The sequence below is a fragment of the Anomaloglossus baeobatrachus genome, chromosome 2 (assembly GCF_048569485.1).
Source record: "Anomaloglossus baeobatrachus isolate aAnoBae1 chromosome 2, aAnoBae1.hap1, whole genome shotgun sequence".
Classification (NCBI taxonomy): Eukaryota; Metazoa; Chordata; class Amphibia; order Anura; family Aromobatidae; genus Anomaloglossus; species Anomaloglossus baeobatrachus.
The window spans coordinates 97725345-97739622 of NC_134354.1; the positions used below are offsets into that span (position 1 = coordinate 97725345).

Genomic DNA, 14278 nt, shown 5'->3' on the forward strand with positions numbered 1-14278 from the left:
TACTATACTGTAGAAGCGTCAGATGTGTCATTCAACCATTTGCGGCAGCAATACCACCCTGACATAAAACTGACTGCACATATAAGTAATACATTGTTGAAACTTGTCGACAGCGCTATATCTACTGGGTCCTATTGCTGTAAAAGTCTTTTTTTAGTGGCTTATTCCCCTCTTCCTATTGAAATGAACATACACAGCGCAGCTCAGTGTCAAAAAAGCATTCTGACCTACAAGCAGGAGCCTGTGTGAGCTGCTAACCCCTTCCTACCCATCCCTGTGTTGTTATATTATGTAATATGAAAGTAATAAAATATGCTTTATTACTTTCATATTCCCTATGTAAATAGCACAGGTCTCTAGCCCCATGGGCGTCTCATCGCTCTGTGGGCGTCTACATGCTTTCCATGGTATCACGCCCCTGTGGGCGTAATACCATGGATTTACATCAGCGACGTGACCGTTGCTACTTCAGAATCTCGCGTACGCTTACCATTCTCGGCGCCTCATCCTGGTGTTTGTGTGTTGGCTTCTGACGTGCACTGCACATGCTCAGAAGACGCCTGCGGTTACAGTCATGCGCAGTGCGCTTCAGAAACCGAAACGCAAGCGCCAGGATGAGAAGGCAACGAGAATGGTAAGCGCGCGCACGCGAGATTCTGAGGCTGCAGAAGTGACGTCGCTGATGTAAATCCATGGTATCACGCCCACAGAGGCGTGATACCATGGAAAGCATGTAGACTCCCACAGGGCGATGAGACACCCATGGGGCTAGAGAAACTATCATTTACATAGGACATATGAAATATTACTTTCATATTACACAATGTAACAACACTGGGATAGCTAGGAAGGGGTTAGCAGCTCACACAGGCTCCTGCTTGTAGTTCCGAATGCTTTTTTGACCTGACAGGTTCCCTTTAATGACTTTGAAACGAGGCGGAGCAGGAGAGTAACGCTTTCTCCTTTCAATTGTTTGATCTCCATGTGGGTTCTGCAGAGGCCCAAAGGCGTTTATGGTGGTTGTGACTTGCACAACCAAAAGAGGTGAGCCCCTCTAAGTTAATCATTATATTTTACATTGGATAAGACCCTATTTGCACATTTTTTCTTTCCAGCTCTAACTGACTGCAGGAGGTAAAGCACAACTAGGTCCATCAGTCCCATAGAAGTGAATGTAGCGATGGTTACGCATGATCGTTAACTTTTCAGTCTCATGGGGACTTGGAGACCCCTGTTCTCATGATTGGTGGGGTCCAAGTGTTTGGATGACCAACTGGTGAGAGTTATGTTGAACACACATGTATTGTATACACTGTGTACACATGATATAGGTGGTATTTCAGATCATACAGTCCCGTAGTGCAATCTCATCCATGTTCTTCATGTTGTAAATTATTAAAAAACTATTCAAATAAAACCGGATCACAGTAAGTTGTAGCCCTTCACCATGAAAGAGAATATTAGATTGTCTATGACACAGTAAAAACATAAGACCCCGCACACAATGGAATTTTTTGCCCAAGGGACCTGCTTTGTGTTTTCCTTCTGCAACCACAGAAATAGTACAAATATGAAAATACATGTTTTTATATTTACCAGAGAAGTACTTAGGATGCTTAGCATTTGTGCTTTGCCCTTTGGACCTTGGAATGAGCGTTGACCTTTTCTTTTTGTTCAGCCCTCTGGGAGAAGACTGCACCGCAGCTGTTCTCCGACTGAACCCGACATAGCCAGTGACTGACTCAGAGAGCTCCTCGAATCCAGTCATTACTAAGAAATTCAGAAAGTGTTTGTAATAATCACTTGAGCCATGATTCACTACGGTACTGTCCTGCGTATGATAAAATGCCCACGTATCCGTGTAGTGTTCCGTATGTCTGTCTGATTTTCACCTCTGTATGTCATCCATAGTCCATTTTTTAAAGCCATAATTCTAAAAACAATACATTTCCTATTAAAGATTCCTATGCAATTTTTCCACAGTGTAAGCCATATGGATAGTGTCAGAATGTCATTTTTTTAACATTTATTTTGCACTGATTTGGGTGAGTCTCACATGAAAAACAGAAGACTAAAGCGTGCTTTACACGCTACGAGATCGCTACAGTGATCTCGTTGGGGTCATGGATTTTGTGACGCACATTCGGCCGCTGTAGCGATCTCTTTTTGTGTGACTCCTAGGAGCGATTATGGATCGTTGCAAAAACGTCCAAAATCGCTCCTCGGTGACATGGGGGTCCATTCTCAAATATCGCTGCTGTCGCGTGGGCGAAGTTGTTCCTCGTTCCTGCGGCAGCACACATCGCTACGTGTGACGCCGCAGGAACGAGGAACCTCTCCTTACCTGCGTCCCGGCCACAATGCGGAAGGAAGGAGGTGGGCGGGATGTTACGTCCCGCTCATCTCCACCCCTCCGCTTCTATTGGGCGGCGGTTCAGTGACGCTGCTGTGACGTCGCCGCGACACTGAACGGAACCGCCCCCTTAGAAAGGAGGCGGTTCGCCGATGACAGCGACGTCGCAGGGAAGGTAAGTAGTGTGACGGGTCCGGGCGATGTTGTGCGACACAGGCAGAGATTTGCCCGTGTCGCACAACCGATGGGGGCGGGTACGCACGATGGCGATATCGGTACCGATATCGCAGTGTGTAAAGCGGCCTTAAGCCCATGTATGAAACCGCTCATCTCTGAACTGGCCCATTCATACATTGGTCCATAGGCTATCTATTTTGCACACAAGTTGTCTGACCATAGCCTAAAACACAGTTGTAATGTGGACATTTATGAAGTTGCCTTCTTGCAAACACTTGATTTGTGTGTTTTATTGCAGCTCGGCTCTATTCACTTAAAGGGAATCTGTCAGCAGGTTTTTGCTATGTAAGCTGAAGACAGCATGCTGCAAGGGTTAACACAGAGAATTCAGGGATGCCTGTCTTGTCAAGGTCCGATCTGTTTACTTGCTCTTTTTGTTTAAACAACAGGACTTCTCATTGCTGGAACTTCAATGTCATGCGCACAGCAGTCCGGCACGCCCCTCTCCTCTTTGACACCTCACTGTCAATGTACAATCTCTATACAGAGCCTGGTGTGGGCGGGGGCAGCTCTCTCAGCTCTGCTACATGACTAAATCTAAAAATTCTGTGTCAGAACGGCTGCACCCAGTAATCTAAGTGATACATCATTGGATTCAGGGTCTCCTTACCTACATTATGCTGCTCTCAGATTAGGTAGTAAAAACCTGCTGACAGATACCCTTTAAATTGGAACAAGATGCAGTACTGCACACAGTCTTCGAACAAAAAAAGTTGCTATTTTTGCAACCCTATTCTTTTCTGCAATCCTGTTTGTTTGGTTTTTTTTACTTTCATGCACTCTATTAAAGAAAGCCATGGAAAATCATGTAACATATGATATCAAAATTGTGGTTGACTATTGATGAGGAATTTTCCATCATATTGAAGCTAAGGAGCTACAAATGAATACCCCTAGCGCTTTGTAAAAGCCAGTTGGTCATTTTTTTCCTCCAACCCCCTTCCACATCAACAGCTTGAATGTAAGAGGCAAGGTTTCGCTAAAATTGTCTCCCATGGTCTCTACTGCAGTCAGACGTTCGGCTAAAAATAGATAGTCTAAGCACCTAATGTACTATTTTATATGCACTATAACTATGGCTTGACTAGGTTTTCTTTGCTCCACCAGAAGTCTACTAGTTTACGAGTCTATAAGGTCTATATTTGTGAGTAATCTTTCAAAAGGGGCAAGTGACTGCCACCAAAGTCAGCTCTCGATGAGGTTATAGTCTACTAGACATTTGAGAGCCGTGTTAGACCCTGGTCCCCAATGTTTTCTGATAGGCTAGTCTGACCCTGATTAGGACTAATCGAAACTGCAGAGGGGCGAAAGTGATGCCTCCTGGGACAGATATAGGCAACTTGTGTTTTTGGATTACAACAATGTGTGTTTTGTTTATTTTTGCGTTAATCCCCCTTACGTGTACGGACATTCCATATGGAATTTGTTTTCTAAGACACCATAGTGTTCAACCATTATCTTTCCTGTATCCGTAAGGAAACCTATTCCAGGTTTTGACTGTTAAGCATTCATCAGCTTATTGTATGATCACCTTACACGCCTTCATTTAGACTAAATATACAGACAGACATAGAAGAACTTTAAATAAATTGAACTGTATACAAGATGTCCAAATAAAAAAATTCTGAAATTAAAAAAATATCTACAAAACAATAAAAAAAATTTCTACATCCAACCAATATATATATAAAAGGCTGTATAAATAATGTGCTTTATAAACAAAACTAATGTACATTCTTCTATGGGTCTGAAGCTTTCCTTCCATTGTGACTAAACATGGCTTTGGTTGCTTACTCTAGGTGGAAATATTAGTTTTAGGGATTTATGTGCATGTCCCTCATAAATTTATCTTAAAATACATGCATTGAACAGTTTATCACAAGAGTTTGATAAAACCAGCAGAACATTTGTCAGTGCAGAGGAAGTTAGAAGGAAACTTCAGCAATACCCTCTAATAAAAAGAACAATGTGAACGTGTAAAAAAAAAAACAAAGTGCAGCAGCAAAGTGGTCAATTATCTTATCCAAAATGGCCCCACCATCAGATTTACAGTAGACATCCATGTGACCTGTCCTCCAGCACATGGGGCTTTCCCCACAACACATGGGGCCTTGTCCACAACACATGGGGATTTCCCCACAACACGTGGGGCTTTGTCCACAACAGGTGGGGCTTTGCCCACAACATGTGGGGCTTTCTCCACAGCACGTAGGGCTTTGTCCATGTGTGTTGCGTTAAACAGTCATCCAAAGTATGGGGTCACATAAAGGCGTTGCCAGCACTTACAGTACTGATATGCAAGTGTCTGGTGTTCCCAATGCTGCCCTTGGGGCATTTAGAAAAGTTTTCCTTTTTGCACACAAGGTACTTTGAAATGATCTTTCGGAAGGTGTAGCGAAAGTCTCTAATTTTGTAGGCATATATGATAGGATTCACCACAGAGTTGGCATGAGACAATATGATAGCTAAACACATAGCCCACTCTGGTTTTTCCTTATGAAAATTGGAGTCAAAAAGTGTGATGCAGTTCAGTATGTGGATGGGCAACCAGCAAAACGCAAAAAGGCCCACAATAATGGCCAAAGACTTGGCAGCGTTCACTTCTTTCTGGAGAGTGGTTCTTGAGTTGTCGGCTCCCACACATTTAAGTTCAATTTGCCTGAGTTGCTTGCGGGCAACCATGAAGATATTGATGTAAATCACCAGCATGATCAACAATGGGACAAGAACGCAGCCAAAAAAGTTGAAGTACACCATGTAAGACATTGTAACTACTTTTTCAAATAAACATGAGACAGTATGATTCTGAAAAATGTCTCCTCTTCCACAGTCTACTGCCAAGCAATTCCAGCCCATTAGTGGGGTCAAACCTATACCGAAGGAGAGAATCCAGAAAACCGCGATAAAGGCTCTCGCCCTTTTTCCAGTGACCAAACTCTTGTATCTGCAAGAAAAAAAATAATAATTTCAATGTGATATTATCATGCAAGAAAATATTCATTATATGAATGTACATCTCGAATTCCAGAAAAGGAATGCAATGCTTTGGAAATCTGTTGTAGCCACTGCTTATTCACATCTGAACACAGGTCAGAAGGTGAACATTAGACATTTTTTCATTCCATTTTAAAAAATTAACTCATTTAGAGATGATGGCAGCGATATTTCTCAAAAAAGTTGGGATGATTAACAAAAAGTTGGAAATGTAGTTGTTTTAATGAAAAACAGTGAGAGAGTCAATTTTCAATTAAGTCCCATGACAGTGTATAACAAGGGCATGTTAGAGAGGCAGAGTCTCTCAGAAGCAAAGATGGTTAGAGGTTCACCAATCTGTGAAAAACTTTGTCTAAAAACTGTGACACAATTTCAGAAAAATGTTCCTTAATGTAAAATTGCAAATAATTTCAATATCTACAGTTCATAATGTCAATAAAAGATTCAGAGATTTTGGAGAAATCTATGTGCACGAAGGACAATAGTGGATGCTCATGATCTACAGGTGCTCAGGTGGCACGGTATTAAAGACAGGCATGACTCGGTCACATAATTCAATGAATGAGCTCAGGAATACTTACAGAAATCACTTTCCATTGTCTGTGGACACAGTTTTCAGTACTATTCAGAAATGCAGGGAAAGCTCTATCATGGAAAGAAAAAACCATGTACCACAACATTATCCAGCTAAGTCTTTCCTTTACCAAAGCTCATTTAAAATGGACTGAGGCAAACTGGAAAACTATTGTGGTCAAATGAATCAAAATTTTAAATTCATTATGGAAATCAATGGACACAGTGTCCTGTGGACCCAAGAAGAGATGGACTATTCAGCTTGTCATCATCGCAAGGTTCACTGCATCTCTAATGGTATGGGGTTGCATTAGTACATATGGCATGGACAGCGTACAGATTTTGAAAGGCATTATCCATGCTGAGCATTATAGAGAGGTATTAGAATAACATATTGCAACCTCCTGCTTTGTGGCCTTCTTTCTAACACTCTTACAACGCTCCAATCTATCTTAAACTCTGGCGGCACTTGATTAATGCAACTCTCCCCATGCTATTCCCCGGCCTCTCCACTATGCCAATCCTTTCACTGGCTTCCCATTGCCCGAAGAACTCCAGTTCAAAACCCTAATCATGACATACAAAGCCATCCACAACCTGTCTCCTCCATACATCTGTGAGCTAGTCTCCCAGCACCTACCCGCACGCAACCTCCGATCTTCACACGATCTTCTTCTCTACTCCCCTCTTATCTCCTCTTCCCACAATCGCATACAAGATTTCTCTCGCGCCTCCTCCATACTCTGGAACTCTCTACCACAACATATGAAACTCTCACCTACCGTGGAAAGCTTCAAAACAAACCTGAAGACCCACCTCTTATGACAAGCCTACAACTTGAAGTAACCCTCAGTCCACCATATCGCTGCATGACCAGCCCTACCCTCACCTACTGAATTTTACCCATCCCCTGTAGACTGTGAGACCTCGTGGGCTCGGTTCTCTCTCCTCCTGTACCAGTCTGTGTTTTGTATTGTTAATGATTATTGTACTTGTTTTTATTATGCATACACGTTTTCACTTGTAAAGCACCATGGAATAAATGGCACTATAATAGTAAATAATAATAATAATAATTATTATAATAATAACAACATATGCTCCCACCCAAACAATGTCTATTTCAGGGAAGATCTTGCAAATTTCACCAAGACAATTCAAAACCACATACTACACCAAGGACAACATCTGCAAGGAGTTTGTATGTTCTCCCCGTGTTTGTGTGGGTTTCCTCCGGGTTCTCTGGTTCCCTCCCACACTCCAAACACATAATAATAAGGAATTTAGATTGTGAGCCTCCAATGGGGACAGTGATGACAATGTATGTAAAGTGCTGTGGAATTAATGGCGATATACAGTACAGACCAAACGTTTGGACACACCTTCTCATTCAAATAGTTTTATTTATTTTCATGACTGAAAATTGTGGATTCACATTGAAGGCATCAAAACTATGAATTAACACATGTGGAATGAAATACTTAAAAAAGTGTGAAACAAATGAAAATATGTCTTATATTCTAGGTTCTTCAAAGTAGCCACCTTTTGCTTTGATTACCGCTTTGCACACTCTTGACATTCTCTTGATGAGCTTCAAGAGGTAGTCAAATGGTTTTCCAACAGTCCTGAAGGAGTTCCCAGAGATGCTTAGCACTTGTTGGCCCTTTTGCATTCACTCTGTGGTCCAGCTCACCCCAAACCATCTCGATTGGGTTGAGGTCTGGTGACTGTGGAGGCCAGGTCATCTGGCGTAGCACCCCATCACTCTCCTTCTTAGTCAAATAGCCCTTACACAGCCTGGAGGTGTCTTTGGGGTCATTGTCCTGTTGAAAAATAAATGATGGTCCAACTAAATGCAAACCGGATGGAATAGCACGCCGCTGCAAGATGCTGTGGTAGCCATGCTGGTTCAGTATGCCTTCAATTTTTAATAAATCCCCAACAGTGTCACCAGCAAAGCACCACCACACCATCACACCTCCTCCTCCATGCTTCACGGTGGGAACCAGGCATGTAGAGTCCATCCGTTCACCTTTTCTACAAAGACACGGTGGTTGGATCCAAAGATCTCAAATTTGGACTCATCAGACCAAAGCACAGATTTCCACTGGTCTAATGTCCATTCCTTGTGTTCTTTAGTCCAAACAAGTGTCTTCTGCTTGTTGCCTGTCCTTAGCAGTGGTTTCCTAGCAGCTATTTTACCATGAAGGCCTGCTGCAAAAAGCCTCCTCTTAACAGTTGTTCTAGAGATGAGAAGGTGTGTCCAAACTTTTGGTCTGTACTCTATAAGTGACACAATATTATTATCATTATTATTATTATTATTATTATTAATAATAATAATATTATTATGCATTAATCACAACAGCATGGCTTCACAGAAAAAGATTTCTAGTGGCCTGCAATCCAGACCTTTCAGTGATAGAAAAAATGTGGTGCATTATGGAATGAAAAATATGGCACAGAAGACCCATTATTTTTGAGCACCTAGAACCCAACATCAGGCAAGAATGGGAAAACATTCTTCTCCCAAAACTTCAGAAATTGATCAAATTGATCTCCTCACTTTGCAGTCATTTACAGACTGTTGTAAAAAGAAGGGGGAATTCTACACAATGGTAGACTTAAGGGTACTTTACACACTGCGACATCGCTAGCGATCTCATTAGTGATGTGAAATTCTAGATCGCAAGTGCGATCATTTTAGATCGCACATAGGTCATTTTACGCATGTGCGATCTCGAAAGATCGCACTTGCGATCTAGAATTTCACATCGCTAACGAGATCGCTAGCGATGTCGCAGTGTGTAAAGTACCCTTTAGCTCTGTCCAAACTTTTTTTGACATGTGTTACTGCCATTAATTTCTAAATGAGTCATTTTTTTCAAATTTCAGAAGAATAACCAACGTTCAACTTCTGATCGGTGTTCTTCATTAAAGATTTAACATGGCATCCCAACTTTTTTGGAATTGGGGTTTTAATAAATGAATGAACGTGATTATGGGAGCTATTCATATTTTTTTCCAGACCAAAATAAACAATTAAAGAAGGAACAAGACATAATTTTCTGTAGAACAAACCAACATACCATATTCCTAACTCTGGTTGACAAATGCTTTGGAGAGCAAGGTTATAGCAGCAAGGGTAAAGCAAAGAAAATGGACACTGATGCAAATCAATTTTAGATCACTTCATGAGTAGAGTTGATTGCCCTTAGTGTAACATATTGATTTTTTTTAACCTCAAGAGCATGCAATGATCCATTCTTTCATCCATAGAACAGGAAAACCTTTAGTCTTCAATTCTGAATAATCTCATCTCTCAAGGGTCACCATCTAAGGCATCAACAATGGTCACGTGAGATCTCGCTGGATGAAAACAAATCTTTTGGTCACTCTGGGTCACCTTTATGAAGAGGAGGGATCGATAATCGAATGGAAGGTAATTAAGTTTAAAAACCTTTACATCAGTGATGTTCTTGATTTAAGACAATATTGTGTAATCATAATGAACTAGCATATGAACAATCAATTTGTAAAGAAGTACCAAAAATGGTGCTCCAACATTATATAGAAATAAAAAAATCAGAAAATCTTTATGGACTATCCTGGGCTCCATTAGGTAATAGATAATAGATTTGAAAATTCTGACATAAATTGCTTTAAAATGTAGTAACATTTTTATGCAATGAGAAGTTGAGCAAAATTTGCTGATACTTTTGTCGTTTTCATGGCAGTTTTGACCTACTCCCCCAAAATGAGTGGAGCTGGGGCAGGATGGGGGTGGGACGCCATAGCCCATCTTATTCATGATGACCTGTGCTGTTCCTTATTGGGCTTCTTAATGAATCAGGAGCATATGACATCAATACGCCCCCATATCAAGACTGGTGTCAATATTGCCAGTCTATATAAATAAGGGACAATGTGTTTTGTGGGTTTTTTTGCACTGGCAAACTGTATAAGAAGAGGTGGGCTATGCTTTAAAGGGGGAAAAAGATATTTCACCCCATTTGGGCTCATAGGGTCTATTAACCCTCCTATCATGATGTCAATAGACCTGAAAAAAAAAACAGTTGCTTATTAAAATTCCACATTTTTTACACCAAACTGTAGCTCTAGAGGAAGGCGAGTAAAGCTGTACGGCCAACTGTAGTCAACTTTACATTGATGGGAAAAACACGCTTCATGACCCACATGACTGCAAGACTGGCCATACATTAGACCGGTGGTGTCCCCCGTATTCACATGCATATTTGCCTCAGCTTAGAGATCCATAGTTATCAATATTGCCATGGGCACAACCCACTGGGAATACCTTACTTTTCCTGGCTACTGACGCTGGTTTGCACTGTGAAATCCTGTTTTTGGTGAGGTTTACATGAACGTTGGTCACTTTCTGCCAGTAGTACTAAAAAATCCAGCACAGTTGGCAACTATGGTGTTCTCCGTAGGGGACTCTATGGCAGTCAGAGACCTATCTGGGGGCTTATTTTCCCTGAAAACAGAAGAATTGGACATGCTGAAATCCAACTGCCCAATCCTTATCTCCACCAACAAAAGTCAGACGGTCCTATACACATAGGAATGTGTGCAGGTCCTGCCTATATCAGATGGTTAGCTCAAAAAACATCTAATATCAACGAGGCAGAAATCCAGCACTACTAACCGGTAGCTGTAAAAATCTTCTTTTACTTTATTCAGTTAATCCATAAAAAATAAACAGAACAAAGGATGGAGAATTTAAAAACTAACACGTTTCAAGTACGTTATGCACTCTTAATCACTATGATTAATACTGCATAATACACTCGAAACGTTTCAGTTTTTAAATTCCCCATTTTGGTGGTTTTAATGGATTGATTCAATAAAGTGAAGAAGATTTTTACAGCTACCGGTTAGTAGTGCTGGATTTATGCCTTGTTGTCCTTATAGTACTTATGCACCAACTGATCCAAGCATCTTCTGGTCTACAGTGATTCTGGCTTCTTTGACTCTCAGGCGGGCGGGCTCTAAAACGACTTCTTTTAAAAAATCTAATATGTATGGCTTGCTTCGCTGTAATCAACCTTTTCCTATACTAAAGTTTGCATCACCTGAAAAGTTAGAAACGTCTTGCCTTTGCATAGTTCATGGAGTTAAAGGGAACCATCCAGTAGGATTTTCATATATAAAGTAAAGCCAGTGCTATACTGGTGCTAGGATGCTGAATGTAAGCATAGCTTTTGTTCAGAGATTGAATGTTTTATTTCAGAAATATGTGCAAGTAAAGTTCCAGCAATGCATTGCTATTTGACAGATGCAGCAGGAAGGGAATATGGGGGTCGGGTCTTGCCATCTATTCCTGTCACTGTCTGTCTATCTGCAACAGCATTAACGTCTATGACGGCGACAGCGGGAGGAAAGCCTGGCAGGCAGACAAGGGTAGGAATAGATAGCAAGACCCGACCCCCATATTTCCTTCCTGTTGCACCTGTCAATCAAATAGAAGTGAATTGCTGGAACTTTACCTGCACATATTTCTGAAATAAAACCTCCAATCTCAGAACAAAAGCTATGCTTACATTCAGCATCCTAGCGCCAGTACAGCACTAGCTTTACTTTATATATGAAAATCCTGCTGGTTGTTCCCTTTAATAAATTATGTACCAATTCTTAGTACTGACACAGTACTTAGGACTGACACTCAGCAAGGTTACATATGTAAGGAGCTGATGTCCAGTTTATTCATCCCAATATCATAATGCATTTGGCCTTTGAATTGTTCCTAAAACTCCTTAGTAAAAAAGAACAAAGCAGAATCAAATTGGTTTGTAATCGTAGTATTAGTCTGTGACAATATGTTAAGCAGTTTAGTGTTTTGACCTTGCACAATGACAGTGATGGATGAACTCCCGTCTATTGCAAGAGTGATGTTAGTCATGTATGTTACAAGTGCCTGACCTTTTCAGCTTGATCTTAATCCTTTAGTAATGTATTCCCGATCATACACAATATTGAATAAAATAGAAACCCAAGGTTGTGTTCTTCACTGAAGTCATCAATGAACCTACAGTTTGTGTCTCATCATACAAAGGAAACACTAGGATCTCAAAGTGGTGACATACTGTATACTGTATAGCAGTAGATTTGAGGAACAACTTGTTTCCTCTGAACTACAAATATAGGTCAGACCATTTACATTGATTGCACAACGTTTCTTGCTTTATAACCTATTGATGTGGGGTGTAACAGTTCATAAATGGGTTGTCTGAGCATCACAAATTGATGACTACAAATTTGTAGAGGATAGTTTTATTTTTACTCATCTATATATAGAGCAGTCATATTACGCAGCACATTACAGACATCATCACTGTCCCCATTGGGGCTCACAATCTAAATCCTCTATCAGTATGTATTGGGAATGTGGGAGGAAACCGGAGTACTACACAAACACGAGGAGAACATACAAACTCCTTGCAGATGGTGCTCTTAGTGATATTTTAACCCAGGCCCTGCAAACCAATAGCGATAACAACTAAGCCACCATGCTGCCCAAAAAACAGTGAGGATAGTTCATCAATATCAGTTTGATGAGAGTGTGACGCCCTGGACTAGTCAGGTCATCCCAGGTAGTCCCATGCACACACACCCCCTCCCTAAAAAGGTGACAGCAACCAAACTTCAAAGCCTTATCACCACCCTCCAGGTTTGATGTCCACACCAGGGGGGTGGAGCCAGGTGGTTGGCTCCACCCACCGAGGAGTTCACAGGCCTGGAGGCGGGAAAAGACACAAGTTCTAGAGTAGATGAGTTTTGACAGTGAAGGAGTGAGGTCGAGTTCAAGCGCAGACCTGTGACTAGGCCTGCCATAGTCTACTCAGGTGTCTGGGTCGGAGCCCAGTCACCTCTGGCAAGGAGGCAGGCGGTGGTGGCCGCCTGCAGGAGCTGGGATTACAGCCGGTGGAACCGTAGGGACCGGGGTCGGGCGGTGGCCCGCCGGTACCGAACCTGGGAACCGATTGGAAACCGGAGCACCAGGAGGGGTACTCAGACCCAGTACGAAGCCCCGAACCGACAGGGACAAGTCAAATCAACTGATTGAGGACTGGACTTAAGGACCTTTCCCACACAAGACCCGTTAGAAGACAACAACCCAACCATACAGGGTAAAGCCACCGCCAAGGCATAGAGACCCAAAGGGCCAGCGTCTGTGGGCAAACAGGGCTCTCCTGATACCCAGCAAGCGGGGGAGCGGACTACCGTTGCTTAGGCATAGGAGTCAAAACACTCACACAAAGAGGTGCAGGAGAAAGGCAGAAACCACCAACCTGTTAAGGGTGAAGCTGCAGCCGGCTGCGGGCCCCGTTCATCATCCCATTTGGTTTACAAGAGACTCCAGTATATTGTGTCATAGTAAGTACACCAGTGCCTTTGGGCCGCGCATCGCACCGCACCAGCATCCAGCACGCACCCGTCCCCATGCCTCAGCACCTCCCTCGGGCCCCCAGGACCATCACTCCCCTACCCACGGAGGGGTCAGCACCAAACTGCGCAACACAGTCACTGGGAGGCCTAGTCAACGGCAGCGGTGGTGTCCATCTATTCACCACAACCCGTGGGTGGCGTCACGAACTTACATCCCTTATAAAACCACCGCAGCCCCAGCCGTGGAACTCCCTACTGACGTCCCTGCATGTAGCGCAAACCCCCTTGTGGAGCGACGTGACCCCCGGGTCCGTGAGGAGCTCGAGCCACCCACCGTACAAGCACGGATCCGAGTGGCTCGGCGGTCGCAGCCGAGCCCGCGGGGCATTACATGAGCACCCAGCATCTCTACCGATTTGCTCTGGCAATGGATGGATGAAAACAGTTTGAACAGATCTTCAAAGGGCAGCTGCATTCATGGTGCAACAGCCGCTATCGGGTACTGAAGAACAGCTCGTATTCAAAAGAATATGAGTAGTGATGGGCGAATAGTAACTCTTCGTGTTCGGATAATGCATACCGAATACCGAGCACTATTCCAGTATTCATCACAACAAGAAAAATGCTTGGGTCCCCATTGACTTGTATTAGTTTTGTTATTCGTATACCGGAATAGCACTTTGTGATTCGATATGAATAATCCGAACATGA

General features: G+C 42.6%; 1 protein-coding gene across 2 annotated transcripts in view; it reads right to left on the minus strand.

Annotated features, from left to right (window-relative positions):
* Positions 1-527: 527 nt before the first annotated feature.
* The window catches only part of ADORA2B (adenosine A2b receptor), a 103980-nt gene continuing 90229 nt past the window's right edge, over positions 528-14278 (minus strand). Inside the window, exons 2-3 of one of the 2 annotated variants that reach the window (XR_012750426.1) lie at positions 2345-5534; positions 528-2287 (exon numbers count right to left, since the gene is read on the minus strand). Coding sequence is in view for 1 of the 2 variants with exons in the window: in XM_075335208.1 (XP_075191323.1) it covers positions 4850-5534 (685 nt within the window). In the remaining variant the exon portion in view is untranslated. Of the gene's footprint in view, positions 5535-14278 lie in introns of both variants that reach the window. The other variant, XM_075335208.1, reaches the window with a different exon arrangement.